Raw genomic sequence first — 16,121 nt, forward strand, 5'->3', positions numbered from 1 at the left:
AAAAACATAAAATAGATCTACCCCTTATAGATTTTGAAAAACTTCTTATTTGTATCTTCATGAAAAACTGAAAAAAATCCTCCCTCCCCCCTCTCCACATCTTTGTGAGCTTATACCACTGTATCACAGTAGTCTTTGTACAATAAGCTATATTTCAGCAGCGACATAGTTTTTAAATAATACATTATGTGATAAAGTTTACACCTGTTTTTTATTCTATCCCCACTCAATTCTGTAGCATTTCATCCGTTTAGAAATTTTGCTGATTTCTAGGGACTTGCGTTCGGAACTATATTCACTCTATGTTTCTCCCTGACAGACTAGTAGTCTCTAAGAACTAATGTGGAAAAGTTCAAACCCTGAGTTGACGTGAAATATCTATTTTAGCAGTTTTCGTGCAGTTAACTTTGGATATTAATACTGAAAACAATAGAATATGGATGTTCATCATTTGGTAAGTTGAATTACTTCAATTTTATTAGATACCGATTTTATTTACCATAGGGAAGACGATGAAGTGGTAATAAAAAGAACAAAATACTCTTACGCAGTATGACTTCTGGCAAGTAGAAATAGGGTGTATGATGTCAATAAGTCATTCGTGGACGACGAATATCTTTACTATTGATATATTTTTCATAGAGTCCCTCCAATGTCCAAACACAGGAGAAAAGCCAAAGAACTGACTTATTAGAAGTCGAATAATAGGAATCGAGATTTATTTAAAAGAAAAACACAAGCGCGCACTCACACACATAAAAAAAAAGAAAAAAATTAAAACCAAAATTTGAAAGCTAAATAATTTCAATGAAAGCATTGATTTCAAGTTTATTTATTATGTTTAATAAGAATGTAAATGATCTGAGTGAACAATCGAAAGTAACGATCGTAGCCCCTTTTACTCCATAATAATTCTTACTTCACGTAAACAATTCTTACTCCATAGTATGCACAAAATGTTTAAGCCACTTTCCCATTTACTTTAGCTCCAATCCCCCCTCCTCCTAGTGTACAAATATATAGCCCAAATTATATATTTTCCATGTGTTTTGTTCGTTTCTTGATTTTGTGCGTGTTGGATTAATTTACGGGTATTAAGTTGAAACAAGAGTAATGTATAACAGATAACGTAATTGCACGGGAAACGGGTAATTTGGGCTATATATTTGGACATTATGGTGAGTGGGAGGGTAGTTTTGGGTCTTGGTGAAGTATAGTGGAGGTGGCTTCAACATGTTCAACTGCAATTTTTCTACATATCATGAAGTAAGAATTGTTTTTGTTTTTTTAACATATTCCCTTCTCAAGAGCTCCAATTGTGCATTAATATCAAAAGTGGTAAAGTGTTAGAACGAGTATGTCTTTTCGAAAAAGCAAGAAAATAATTTAGCAGTCACCTCTATTTTTCTTATTTTTGTTGGCTCTACTTTGATATTTTGTAGAGTTCTACAGAAAGTTAGTAACGTAGGATCGCAACGCGAAAGCAAACGGGTGTCGGATCTAAATCATACAGGCCTTGTAGGAACTTTCCCCATCATATAGATTACAATTTTAGTTTTTTTTTTCAAATTTTTTCGGCGATGCTACCAGTTGGGTTCTTCTTGTACATAGAATCCATCAAATTCCACGTCTTTTCATTTATCTTTATAGGTACTTTTCATCTTTTCAGTTGTAACTTTAGGTTGTTTTCCAATGTTCCTAGAAATTTCTGATTTAATTACTAATTTTTGTAAGGAATTGGTCAGACAGAACCATACATAAAATCTTGACTGAATTCCTTACCTTTTCTTAGTTTATTTATGTTGAATAATTCTGATTGGCTTATGCCAATCAAAAAATTTCAATTAAAAATCTGATTGGCTCAAATTAGCACTAGCTAAATCTCAGTATTAGCCCAATCTCATTGATAATGGGTTCAAATGATTCAATCCTTGTGTTTATAAGTGTTTGATTTGCTTTATAAGATTGTCTTCATATTTACCTTATTGATTTTATAATTAGTTCCTGTTTTAAAATACTATACAAGAGGTGTTGAAAGTCACTTAGTTGTATGCTTGAAAGGAGAAGGGTAACTTCTTACCTACTCCTTAAAAGTTGGTATTTCGCACATTTCATCTCTGAACTAAATTAGTTTCCAGCATGTTCCTTTATTACGGAGTTCAGCAGTAATTCTTTATTCTACTTTTGTCGGTTCAAAAGTCTCCCTACAGAAAAGAGAGTAATTTGGCGACTATTTTGGATTTAGAATATCCTGGTTCTGTGTCTATGAATTAAATAAAAAACAAGTTTTTTCAACTGAAAGTAAGGAGCAACATTAAAACTTAAAATGAACCTCGTCAATCCCTCGCTCTTTACACTAAAGTTCAAATTTTGTTCCAACTCTTTGAGAATGACCCCTAAATCCAAAGACCGTTTAATTAGAATAAATAGCTCTTTTGAAAGTACTAAAAAAAACTTGAGCGTAAGGGGACTATCGGAGAATAGTCCCATCCGATATAAACTTTATTGTTATCAAAATGCTTTTTTTTTTAGAGTTTCGCTGGCTATTGAGCCAGGTCCCTCCTTACTTACAGTTCTTTACCAAGAACTGTTTGATTTGTTCGACACCAATCAGCTATTGATCATATAGGGATAGGGTTATTTTGTGATTTATATATCACTTCTCTTACGAATTAAATAAAAAAAACAAGTTTTTTCAACTGAAAGTAAGGAGTGACATCAAAACTTAAAACGCACAGAAATTACTTCGTATATGAAAGAGGCTGCTTCCTCATCAACGCCCCGCTCTTTACGCTAAAGTTTGACTCTTTCTCTCAATTCTTCTTTCTAAAACAGTAAATAACTTTAGCGTAAAGAGCGGGGCGTTGATGAGGAAGCAGCCTCTTTCATATACGAAGTAATTTCTGTGCGTTTTAAGTTTTGATGTCACTCCTTACTCTCAGTTGAAAAAACTTGTTTTTTTTATTTAATTTCTGAACGTTTTTGAATCAATGCATGTTTTGATTTTGGCTCTCCGCAGAGGAATAATCAAAACGAAATTTGCATATTTTTTTTTTTTGGCTCAATGGCTATCTCATAATTTTGATCGAATGATTTTGAGAAAAAAAGAGCGGGGGACGAAGCCTAGTTGCCCCCCGATTTTTTGGTTAATTAAAAAGGCAACTAGAACTTTTAATTTTTTACGAATCTTTTTATTGGTAAAAGATTTACGTAACTTGTAAATTAGCTTACGTAAAGAACTTTTGTATTCTCATGTTTTTATTACATATATGAGGGGATTCGCCCCATCGTCAGTACCTCGCTCTTTACACTAAAGCTTAAATTTTATCCCAATTCATTAAGAATGACCCCCTGAATCACAAAAGCCGTAGAATAAGTAGTTGAAATTACCGAAAATACTTTAGCGTAAAGAGCGAGGTATTAGAAGGAGGTGAGCCCCTCATATGGGTAATAATTTCTGTTTGTTTTAAGTTTTATTGCTGTTCCTTACTTCCAGCTGAAAAAGCTTTTTCACTTTTATTTTTTAATTGTTTTTTTTTAAATAATGCTAGTAAATCCTGCTCTCCCTTCATGGAAATTTTCTTCTCCCATTACAAATTCTCGAAGAAAAGTTCCCCTAGCATATCCCCCTCTTCTCAACCCCTCCCCCAAACCAAAAAAATCCTCCTGAAAACGCCTGTATACTTCCCAATAACCATTACTATATGTAAGCACAGGTCAAAGTTTGTAACTTGTTGCCCCTCCCACGGGGACTGTGGGGGAGTAAGTCGTCCCCAAAGACATAGTTATAAGGTTTTTCGACTACGCTGAATAAAATGGCTATCTCAGAATTTTGATCCGTTGACTTTGGGAAAAAAATTAGCGTGGGAGGGGGCCTAGGTGCCCTCCATATTTTTGGTCACTTAAAAAGGGCCCTAGAACTTTTCATTTCCGTTAGAATGAGCCCTCTTGCAACATTCTAGGACAACTGGGTCGATACGATCACCCCTGGGAAAAAAAAAACAAAACAAAACAAAAAAACAAATAAACACGCATCCGTGATCTGCCTTCTGGCAAAAAATGCAAAATTCCACATTTTTGTAGATAGGAGCTCGAAACTTCTACAGTAGGGTTCTCTGATACGCTGAATCTGATGGTGTGATTTTCGTTAAGATTCTATGACTTTTAGGGGGCGTTTCCCCCTATTTTCTAAAATAACGCAAATTTTCTCAGGCTCGTAACTTTTGATGGGTAAGACTAAACTTGATGAAACTTATATATTTAAAACCAGCATTAAAATTCGATTCTTTTGATGTAGCTAATGGTGTCAAAATTCCATTTTTTAGAGTTTTGGTTACTATTGAGCCGGGTCGCTCCTTACTACAGTTCGTTACCACGAACTGTTTGATAAAATACTGTTAGCGATTAAAAGGAGCTAACAATTGTTTAATTACATTTAAGTATTTGTTGTTTAATTCATTTTAACTCACATTTAACTTTTTAAATTATGTTTGAAAGTTCTGAAGCCGAACTGGCCAGACACGACAATAAACAACAAATAGAGATAAAACTCCACAAAAAAACCTCAGACGAGACTACGGCCAGTAGAGAGGAAAGACTAAAACAAAGCGGAAATTTCGCCTGTATCCAAACTAGACGTCCTCAGCACAAGATAAAAAGAAAAAAAATACTAAATTAAAAACAAATAAAACCGCCACCGATAATAATAAATATAATTGTCGCTACTGATCCACGTAGGGAAAAGAAGCTATTAGAGTTACTTCAATGTGAACATCAAAGCAACTGTTTTAGTCTTTCCTCTCTACTGGCCGTAGTCTTGTTTGAGGTTTTTTTTTGTGGAGTTGTATCTCTCTTCGTTGTTTAATTATGTTTAATTACATTGTTCAATTAACAATGGCTTAATCGTTCAGCACTCGATTTGAACAAAAAAGTGGCAATTGGAATTGATTTAATTAAATTGGTACACAATCTTTCCTTAAGCATGTTATCAATATTCAATGATACCGTCCAAAAAACCCAAACATATACAACTCCTGAACGTATTTACACCGAAAAATTTATTAATTATAAATTAAATCAGCGGAGTTTGTTTTTTGGTCACTAGGTCACTAGTCTGTCATAAAAAAAAAGGACTTCTAAGAGATTTTTTACTTTCAAACCATTTTACATCTTTCTCCAGCAGTTTTTTCTGTAAGCAACTTTAACTGATTATATCGATACCAAACACTTATAAGTTTGTCATTTTTGATTTTTAGTCCAACCTAATTTTGAATTTTTCTCTTTTTTTTTTACCTACGCTGGTGCACATTGGCCATATAAAAAAAGAAAAAAACAAGAAATTCCAGGAAGTAAAATCATTTTTTTTTTTCTTTTCTGAACTTCGTAGTCTTTACAAATGAACTAGATCGTTGGTATCTACGATAACATTTATAATACATTATAATATTTACGGAAATGTTATAAAATTTCCCTATATAATTTCTATTAGTGGCAGTAATTCAGCTCACTACAATAAAGTTCATTGTCTGGGTTTCAAATAATAAATGTTTTGTCTGTATTACTGCTACTTTTATCATAGCTAGGTTTATCCATTGCTAGTTTTATCATAATTACTGCTACTTTTTCTAAGGATTCTGATTTAATCGCCAGCAATCTGTTTGCCGCTGTGTCGTATATTCTGGTGGGAGAGCATTAGAAGTCCAGGGTACTTACTTACCCATTCTTTTGGATTAGGGGTGGCTCCCTTAAATGTGAAAGAGGGCTATTATTCTCTCCTCAACCCTTATTTCTTATTTTCAGGTTTATATTTGTAAAATATTGCTAAAAGAATAAGCATCATCCCTTAAAAAATTGCAACCCTCCATATTTTTGGGAAGGGGGAGGGCGTGAATTATGAAAAATTAACATTAGTTTAAATCATTTCCCTAGCTTTCAAGGTGAACCCTTTTGACAAATATCTTTATAGGGATACTCTCATGGGTGTGAGTAGGACGCAATACCCCCAGGAAACAAGAGGCAATTAGATATTCCATATAAATAAGAAAATTATTTGTATTACTATTCAAGTCTTGTCAATAAAAAGCAGCTAGTAGCAGCTTCCGGCTCCCAACCTTCCCTCCACTTCATGAGATTTTGTGTCGATTGGTATGTGAATGTAATTGTTTCAGCTACATAGAAAACGATATGCATTAAGATAGGCTCAATTATCCTCGCACTCATATTACTGGGGTAATCCAAAAATATTCTCGAGAACCAAGAGGAATCACGAAAATATTAAAATTGGAAAAATAAAGAATCGGAGGAAAAATAAAAAAAAATCAAATTTTTGTAGATAAATGTTAAAGCCTCCACAGTGAGTTATCTGATACGCTGAAAGTCAAATAGTGAATTCATTAAAATCACTCGCCCCTTAGGGATATATTTCCCTTTTTTTCGTATTTCTTTGTTCGTAAATAAAGCAAATTTTCTCTGGCTCGTAACTTCAGTTGGGTGACATTAAATCTAATGAAGTATATATATTTGAAATTACCATAAATATTCAATTCTTCTAATGTGTATATTACTATAAAACTCGCTTTTTAGATTTCTGATTACAATTAGCAAGAATTACTCATTAATTGCAGTTTACTGCCACAAACTGTTTAATGTGTAACAAAACCAAACACAAACCCAATATTTGTATAGAAAGGACGATAAAAACTATCTTCCTAATAACACTTGCCGAATTTTTGTAGATGGGAGCTTTGAAACTCTATAATAAGGTTCTCTAATTTGCTCAGTTTGATATTGTAATGTTTTTAAGATATCTCTCCTGGGGGTGTTTTGTTTCTTTTTATAAAACCAGCCATATTTCCACGGGCTCGAAGGTTTTGATGGGTAAATTTAAACTTCATGAGTTTTACATTTTTGTAATCTTCCCCAAAGAGCTGACTCTTTTGATGTATACATTTTACATAGACCCATTGTTTAGAGTTTCAGTTTTTATTAACCCAGGATGCTCCTTATTTACAGTTCATTTCCACGAATCGGTATGATTACTTTGGTTAAAGGTTTTCATACCGTGATTTGCAATGTGTTGCGAGTGCCCAGCTTTTATTTATAGCTCTTTTATTGCCCACTTTTATTGCTGAATTAATCTTTCCAATCATGCACTATTCAAATCAAATATGGTGCGATAAGGTACATTAAAATGCATAAAATGGTGCAATTAACCCCTTAGCCTCAGTCCTACTCAATATTGCAAAATATTTTTGGAACGTTCTGAGCTAAAACTGGCGGACTCAAGTACACTTTTATTAGACAACAATATCGACCCTAAGAGCATAGTATAGGAAATCCCAAGCATTGATCTAAGCTTGAACATTAAAGAGTTTTCTTTTTTTAACATTTGTTTGCAAATTATTTCTCCTTTTTTTGCCCGCAGCTTCGAAAATTTTTCCGAAAGGTAATGTGTGCTAAAAATGCCAAATTTAAAAGAAGAAAAATAATAAAAATCATTGGGTAAAATTCTGCGATCAGATATAAAGAGAGCCCGAGAAAGTGACAATAAACATAACCACTTTGCTAATTGTTTAAAACAAAAAAAGAATAAGACAAATAAAGAAAAGAACACTAAAGAAGAAGAAAATGTTTTTCCTTGTTGTGTAATAAAGGAACAAAGTATGACCGAAAGAAAAAAGACAGACATCGTAAGAAAACATATTTTTTAATTAAAAATCGGAAAAGAAAAGAAAATAGTATAAAGAGATTCAAGTAATTTATATGAATCAAGGAAAAAAAAGTTTAAAAATATGTTTTTTTCCGATGTATGAACTATGCTTATTAGATTGGGAAAAGTCTTAAAAACTTCTTTTGCCACAAGGGGCTTTAAAAGGTGGCTTTCAGATGGATAACCAAATAGAGGAGTTACTTATTTCTTACAAATTTATCTAAAATTTTGACATGAATAAACACTTTAAAAAATTGGCATTTTTACATCAACTTAAATAAAAAAACGAGTCTTTTAAAATGAATGTAAGGAGCAACATTAAAACTTAAAACGAACAGAAATTACTCCGTATATGAAAGGGGCTTTTTCTCCTCTACGCCCCGCTCTTCTTTACGCTGAAGTTTCTTACTGTTTTAGAGAAAGAATCAAACTTTTATGTTGCTCCTTACTTTCATCTTAAAAAACTTGTTTTTTTTATTTAATTTCTGGACTTTTTGAATTAATGCATGTTTTGATCTTGGCTCTCTGCACATAAATAATTAAATCGAAATTTGCATATTAATTAATTGCATTCTGATTACTTAAAAAAGGAACTAGAACTTTTAATCTTTTCCAAACATTTTCATTGGTAAAAAATATACGCAACTTACGAATTAACTTACGTAACGAACTTCTACATTCGTATGTTTTTATAGCGTATATGAGGGGGTTCAACCCTTGTCGATACCTCACTCTTTACATTAAAGCTTAAATTTTGTCCCAGTTCCTTAAGAATGACGTCTGAATCACAAAGGCCGTAGAATAAATAGATGAAACTGCTAAAAATATTTGAGCGTAAAGAGTGAGGTATAACGAGGAGGTAAACCCCTTATATGCGTAATGAATTTTGTTCGTTTTAAGTTTTAATGCAGCTCCTTACTTTCAGTAGAAAAAACTTTTCATATTTATTTTTTCCTTGTTTTTTCAAATAATGCTAGGAAATCCTGCGCCGCCTTTATTGAAATTCTCTTCCCCCATGAGAAGTTTCTCCATGGAAATATCCTCCCACGTACCCCCCCCCCCCAACTATCCCCCTAATCCAAAAAAATCCCCCTGAAAACATATGTACACTTCCCAGTAACCATTACTATATGTAAACACAGGTCAAAGTTTGTAACTTGCAGGCCCTCCCACGGGGACTGCGGGAGAGTAAGTCGTCCCTAAAGACATAGTTATTAGGTTTTTCGACTATGGTGAATAAAATGGCTATCCCAGAAGGTTGATCCGGTGACTTTGGGGAAAAATGAGCGTTGGAGGGGGCCTAGGGGCCCTCCAACGCTCACTGATCGTATCCACTGAGTCGATACGATCACCCCTGGAAAAAAAAACAACAAAAAAACAAATAAACACGCATCCGTGATCTGTCTTCTGGCAAAAAATGCAAAATTCCACATTTTTGTAGATAGGAGCTTGAAACTTCTACAATAAGGTTCTCTGATACGCTGAATCCGATGGTGTGATGGCGTTAAGATTGTATGACTTTTAGGGGGTGTTTCCGCCTATTTTCTAAAATGAGGCACATTTTTTCAGGCTCGTAACTTTTGATGGGTATAACTGATCTTGATGAAACTTATATATTTTAAATCAGCATTAAAATGCAATTCTTTTGATGTAACTATTGGTATCAAAATTCCGTCTTTTAGAGTTTCGGTTACTATTGAGCCGGGTCGCTCCTTACTACAGTTCGTTACCACGAACTGTTTGATTCCCGATATACGAGACTTATTAAGTTTAGTGTTCTTAAAAAAGTAATTTTTTTATTACTTTTTTATTCGTAAAAAAGTAAAACATCCCCGAGTCACAGATTCCTAATAAAATTCACTTTATCAAATTCAGCGTATCAGATAACCCTACTGTAGAGGTTTAAACCTCCCATGTGCAAAACTGGGAATTCGGTGCCAAAAAAAAGACCACCCATGCGTGTTTAGCTTTTGTTTCCCAGTTAGGAAAAATCGCATTAATTCGGAACTTTCAGAGACTATTGAATTGGGACGTTGGGCTAAACCAAAACACACTATGTGCATACTGGTTCAGCAGTGTCTAAGAAACAGATTAAAGTATTAAGCGAAAACTATCAGAGCACGAGGAAAGATCGTTGATCTAGACCAAAATGGCATAATTGAATACTGTTACTGCTACTAGTATGAATACTACTAGTGCTATTGCTAATATCGCTCCCAATCATCCTACTTTTACTTCTGCTACTATGACTAGTATTATTGGTAATGCTAAAGGTAATTAGTGAAACTTCCACGGAAAGGTGAGAGAGGTATTGAACTGAATCAAAAACACTGTATATATGTGGGTTATCAAAGGGGTATGAGAGAGAGAGAGAGAGAGAGAGAGAGAGAGAGAGAGAGAGAGAGAGAGAGAGAGAGAGAGAGAGAGAGAGAGAGAGAGAGAGAGAGAAGTTTATTAAGATTAAATAGAAGACAATACAAAATACCATTCAAAATCGAATTACAATACACATAATTCCCCTCGAAAGGCCAGGGATACAAGGGGGATAAGAAAAAAAATTATTATACAAGCAATAAATTCAATATAGGCAATCACATATAGCAGTTTACAGGCAATATATTTATGGGGGATACAATATAAGCAACAACTAGAAGGAGAATAAAAACATAGAGAACATACCTGAGGCTGGGAGCAAAGTGCAGAGAGGAAAACCACACACCACTAACAAAACACAGGGGCCATCAACTCCTCAAAGGAAAAAAATAATCTATTTGATTCTTTATTAAACGATCCTTAAGAATCCTTTTAAAAGTCCCAAACGAGTGGCATTTCTGCACTGAAGAAGGTAGTGAATTCCAGACCTGTTGACAAGCAATGTGGGGATTGAAATCTGATCGAATATAATCGCAATATCTTCCTTAGGATATTAAGCTGAAACTTCCTGGGCTACTAAATTGCTACCATTGTTACTACTACTTCTATTTCTACTGCTGCTGCTATTACTGCTACTATTGAACTAAATCAAAATAGTTTAAGCGCACATTGTCAGACCAGGTTGTCACGATATCCAAGAGGGATATCTAAGGAATGTGATAGGGTAAAAAGTAAAAACTTTCTGGGAAAGCTAACGTTATTTTAAAATTAAATCACAAGACAATGTATAAATGCTGGTTGCCAATAAGACGGGCCAGAAATAAATCAAGAACGACCAAGGGCATTAAGTTGAAACTTTCAGCGCTACTACTATTACTGCTTCTGATCTTACTAATGAATTGGATAAAAAAAAAAAGTTTTTTAACTGAAAGTAATGAGCGACATTAAAACTTAAAACGAACGGATATTATTACATAAATGAAAGGGGCTGTCCCCTTGCCTGCCAATTAGCGCAAGATTTAAAAGATATTCTAAAGAAAGATGTTCCAGTGAAGACAGATATACTTGCCCACTTTGCAGAGTTAAAAAAGATTATTTCGTGCATTGCTTGGGCCGGTGACAGGGGCTCTCTACGATAAGGGAAGGAATATTTGGAAATAATAAGTTGATACTTCCAGGTGTCTTAAACAGCACGTCGCCTCAGTTTATTTGTAGAGTAGCAAGATATCTGGAAATTTTGTTAAATAAAAAGAAAAATAATAATAAATAAATAAGTAAAAAAAATCAGTATAAAGTAAATGAAATGTTTTATTTATGGACATTTGGAGTTGATGCATCCAGGTGTCTTAAATAGTACGTCGCCTCAGTTTATTTGTAGAATAGTTAGGTAAATGGAAATTTTGTTAACTAAAAAAAATAAATAAATAAATAAATTTCAGTATAACGTAATTGTAGTATTTCATTTAAGTGTTTTTTTTTTCAAGTATTAAGTGGTTTTTTTTTTCAATTATCTTGTTTTCAAGCATTAAGTACCATTATTAGGTTAATAAAGTGCTTCATTTAAGTGTTTTATGATGATCGCTGATCAAAGTTTATGTTATTTGTGCCTTTCATTTATGTTATTTTACTGTGTTCATGGCCGTCTATTTGGCTTTAAAATTCACTTACCGATCTATCTATCTAAAATGCAGAATAATTGTACCTAACACATTGTATATGCAGAACTGCTGTACTTTACCTCACCCGCCCTTCTAATGTGCAAATCTATAGCCCAAATCTGTTTCTAAAGTAACGAAGAAACTAACGAAAAAAAAATTTCTCGAGTTTTACACACTGTAAACTTGAGTGAGTGGCGCATAATACACAAGCACAAAAATTCCTCAATTAAAATTCTCAAATTTGAAAAGCCTTATTTTCGATGGGGTGGATATACCGGGTGTGATATTTTCTGCGGGGGTTATTTTCTGGGGAGTATTTTCCGGGGAGGGGTATTTTCGAGGGGGAAATTTCCGTGAGGGGTATTTTCCTCGGGGGAATTTTTGCGGGGGGGGGTATTTTCCACAGTGGGGGTATTTTTCGGGACATATTTTCCTGAGGGGGTATTTTCTGTGGATGGTATTTTCTAGAGGATATTTTCCGGGGAAGAGGGTGGGTTAATCGTCAGAGAAGGAGGGGGGGGTAAACGCCGGCCATCATGTTTCCCCCCTATTTCAAAAATCAGACAATTTTTTCAGGCTCATAATCTTTGGCGGGTAATATTAAATTTGAAGAATTTTTTAGATTTTCGGCTACTATTGAAGAATTATATATATATGTATATAATATATATATATATATATATATATATATATATATATATATATATATATATATATATATATATATATATATATATATATTTAGAATCAGCATAATAATTTGATTGTTTTGGCGTATCTACTAACATCAAAATTCGGTTTTTTAGAGTTTTGGTTGCTATTGAGCCGAGTTGCTCCTTACTTACAGTTCATTACCACGAACTAGTTGAATACATCAGAAGTTTCTAAGTGCATCCCAGTTTTCAAATATCATAACTACAATGTCTTAAGAACTGAAAAGTGTATTCAGTTGTATTTTTCAGATAAATTTGAGGTTTAAAGCTAACTCAGAACCTACTAAGTGCATCCAGATATCTCAATACTACTACTACTACTAATAATAACTCACTACAGCACCAAGCCGCCTGAGGCCAACACAGCTACGTACGCTCCTCCTCCAATCTAATCTATTTAAAGCCTCTTTATTTACACCCTCCTGGGAAGTTCCCATTTCCTTTAAATCTTTATTTATGACATCCTCCCAACCTAGACAAGGACGACCTGCTTTCCGTGTAGCCCCAGACGGTCGGCCAAAAAGGACAATCTTCAGTAATCTGTCATCCTTCATCCGTAGAACGTGGCCTAGCCATCTCAACCTTTCTTTCATTATAGCCCTAGAAAGCGGGATTGAACCACATTTTTCGTACAACCTACTGTTTGAAATACGGTCAGTCAGCCGGGTACCCAGAACAATCCGTAAGCAATTTCTCTGGAAAACATCTAGTAAATTTTCATCTGCTTTTCGGAGTGCCCATGCTTCATAGCCATATTTGACCACTGTCATCACTGTAGCTTCCAATATTCTAATCTTGGTTTGTAGACTTATCTTTCGATTCTTCCAAACTTTTTTTAACTGTGTAAAAACTGTGAAACCCTGAGCCTTAGCTATTCTATTTTTAACATCTTCACTGCTCCCACCATCTTTACTAATAATACTACCAAGGTAACTGAAGCTCCCAACCTGATCAATCTTTTCGTTACCTAATGTCACCTGTTCATCTTCACTTATTCCTAGCCTCCGTGACTTAGTCTTTTTAACGTTAATTTTCAGCCTATTTTAGCACCCTGAACTCGCAAAACCTCCAAAAATTCATTCATTTTGCTCACACTTTCATCTAATATGCTTAAATCATCAGGATAATCTAAGTCCAGGAGCGTTCTTCCTCCCCATTTGATTCCATGGTCTCCAATTGCCTTTCTTGTGCTCCTTAAGACGAAGTCCATCAAAATTATCCATATAAAGGGGGAAAGAACACAATCCTGCTTAACTTTTGATTTAATATAAAACCAGTTGCTAACCTCATTTCCTACCTTAACCGCAGCAGTATTATTCTCGTACATAGCACAAATCACTTTAATGTATTTTTCTGGTATACCATATAACGATAAGACCTTTGTTAACGCTCTTCTATCAACAGAATCGAAAACTTGCTCATAATCGATAAAACTGAGGACCAAAGGTGTTTGAAAACGAAGGGACTTCTCAATTATTAACCTAAGAGTGAAAACATGGTCGACACATCCTCTACCTTTTCTAAAACCGTATTGTTCTTCCCTTAAAACTTTGTCTACAGCATGTCCCAGTCTAAAAAGTATCAAATTACTCAGTAATTTGCTACCTACAGAGACCAGACTAATGCCTCGATAATTACGACACTTACTCTTGTCACCTTTCTTATACAGTGGTTTATTTAAGGTTTTCCTAAAAATCATTGGGTACTTTCTCTTTTTCAAAAATCATGTTCATAATCTTCGGTAGCTTATTCCTAACCTCAGAGCCACCATATTTAAGAAACTCATTAATCATACTATCTGCACCTGTGGCCTTATTATTTTTTAATCCTTTTAGTACTGTCGCTAATTCTTCCTCACTAAACAAATCATCCTTCAGATCCAAGGTATCACAAACTTTTTCATTTTCATCTACATCTTTTCCTGCAACTGTATCTCGGTTTAGCACATTCTCAAAATGTTCCACCCATCTTCCTTTAACTTTTTCCTTATCACTAATTGTGGCCCCATTTCTATCTTTAACTGGGACTAGTCCGGATTGGCTACTCCCTTTCAATTTATTAACATGCCAGTATAATATTTTACTATTATGCCGTCTAGCCGCATCTTCCAGATCCTCAGCAATTTTATCCATGGCCTCCAATTCACATCTCCTTAGTTCATATTTTAATGCTTTCTCCACTTTCATTACATTCCTTTTGTTTTCATACGACCTATCACTCAGATAATTCTTGTACAAACCCCTTCTACTCTCTATTCAACCTAAAGCTTTTTCACTAATATTCCTAGTTGCAGTCCTAGCACTCTTCCCTAGGACACCATCAGCAACTTCACAAATTGTTTTTCTGAAATTATTCCATCCATCTTCCACGTTGTCAAATTTAAAACTCTCAAGTCTTGTATTCAACTGTTCCTGGAAGTTTTTTCTCAAATTTTCATCCTGGAGTCTACCAACATCATAACTTCCCGGAAGGGAGTTACCCTTCCAAAATTTCAGCTTTAAATTAACCTTAGACAAAACTAGATGGTGATCTATACTTTTAACATCAATGGCGTAAGAAAATTCAAACAATTTTGTCAACACATAAATAGAAGCTAAAACCTATATTCTTATAAAGATTAAATAAAAATTCAAGCTTTTTCATCTAAAAGTAAGGAGCGACATTAAAATTTAAAACAAACATAAATCATTCCGTATATGAAAGGGGTTGTCCCCTCCTCGACGCCTCGCTCTTTACGCTAAAGTTTGACTCTTTCTCACAATTCTACTTTTTAAAACAATAAAACACTTTAGCGTAAAGAGCGAGGCGTCGATGAGGGGACAACCTCTTGTCGAAATTTGCATATTATTTTTTTTTTGGCTAAATTGCTTTCTCATATTTTTGATCGGAAGATTTTGATAAAAAAGGGTGGAAGAGGAGGCCTAGTTGCCCTTCAATTTTTGGCTACTTAAAAAGGCAACTAGAACTTTTAATTTTTTTTCCGAACGTTTTTATTAGTAATAAATATAGGAAACTTTCGAATTAACTTATGTAGTGAATTTTTATATTTGTATATTTTTGTTACGTATATGAGAGGGTTTTCCTCTCGCCTATACCTTGCTCTTTACACTAAAGCCTTGAATTTTGTCCCAGTTCCTTAAGAATGACTCCTGAATCACAAAGGCAGTAGAACAAATAGTTAAATTACTGAAAAATACTGTAGCGTAAAGAGCGAAGTATCGAGGAGGAGACGAACCCCCTTACAGTCGTAATAATTTCTGTTCGTTTTAAATTTTAATGCTGCTTCATGCTTCAAGTTGAAAGAAACTTTTTTAATTTATTTTCTCTTTTTTGTTTAAATAATACTAGAAAACTCTCCGCACTCTTCGGGGAAATTCTCTTCTCTTATGATAAATTCCTCCTTGGAAGCATCTTTCCACGTAATCACCTCCTCCCGACCCCCCGACCCCACTGCGAAAAGTCCCCCTGAAAACGTCTTCACACTTCCCAATAACCATTACTATATGTAAACAATGGTCAAAATTTGAAACTCGCAGTCCCTCCCTTGGGGACTGGGGGGGGGGGGTTAAGTCGTCCTCAAAGATATAGCTATTAGGTTTTTCGACTATGTGAACAAAATGGCTATCTCAAAATTTTGATCTGGGGATTTTGGGAAAAAATGAGCGTCCT

The 16,121-nt window shown here is 34.4% G+C and overlaps 1 protein-coding gene across 2 annotated transcripts in view; it reads left to right on the top strand.

Annotated features, from left to right (window-relative positions):
- Positions 1–301: 301 nt before the first annotated feature.
- LOC136043753 (suppressor of lurcher protein 1-like) overlaps positions 302–16,121 on the top strand; it is an 840,975-nt gene continuing 825,155 nt past the window's right edge. Inside the window, exon 1 of one of the 2 annotated variants that reach the window (XM_065728675.1) lies at positions 302–454. In XM_065728675.1, the coding sequence (XP_065584747.1) occupies positions 437–454 (18 nt within the window). In that variant the 5' untranslated portion in view covers positions 302–436. The remainder of the gene's footprint in view (positions 455–16,121) is intronic. The other variant, XM_065728680.1, reaches the window with a different exon arrangement.

The sequence above is a fragment of the Artemia franciscana genome, chromosome 2, assembly GCF_032884065.1.
Source record: "Artemia franciscana chromosome 2, ASM3288406v1, whole genome shotgun sequence".
Taxonomy (NCBI): domain Eukaryota; kingdom Metazoa; phylum Arthropoda; class Branchiopoda; order Anostraca; family Artemiidae; genus Artemia; species Artemia franciscana.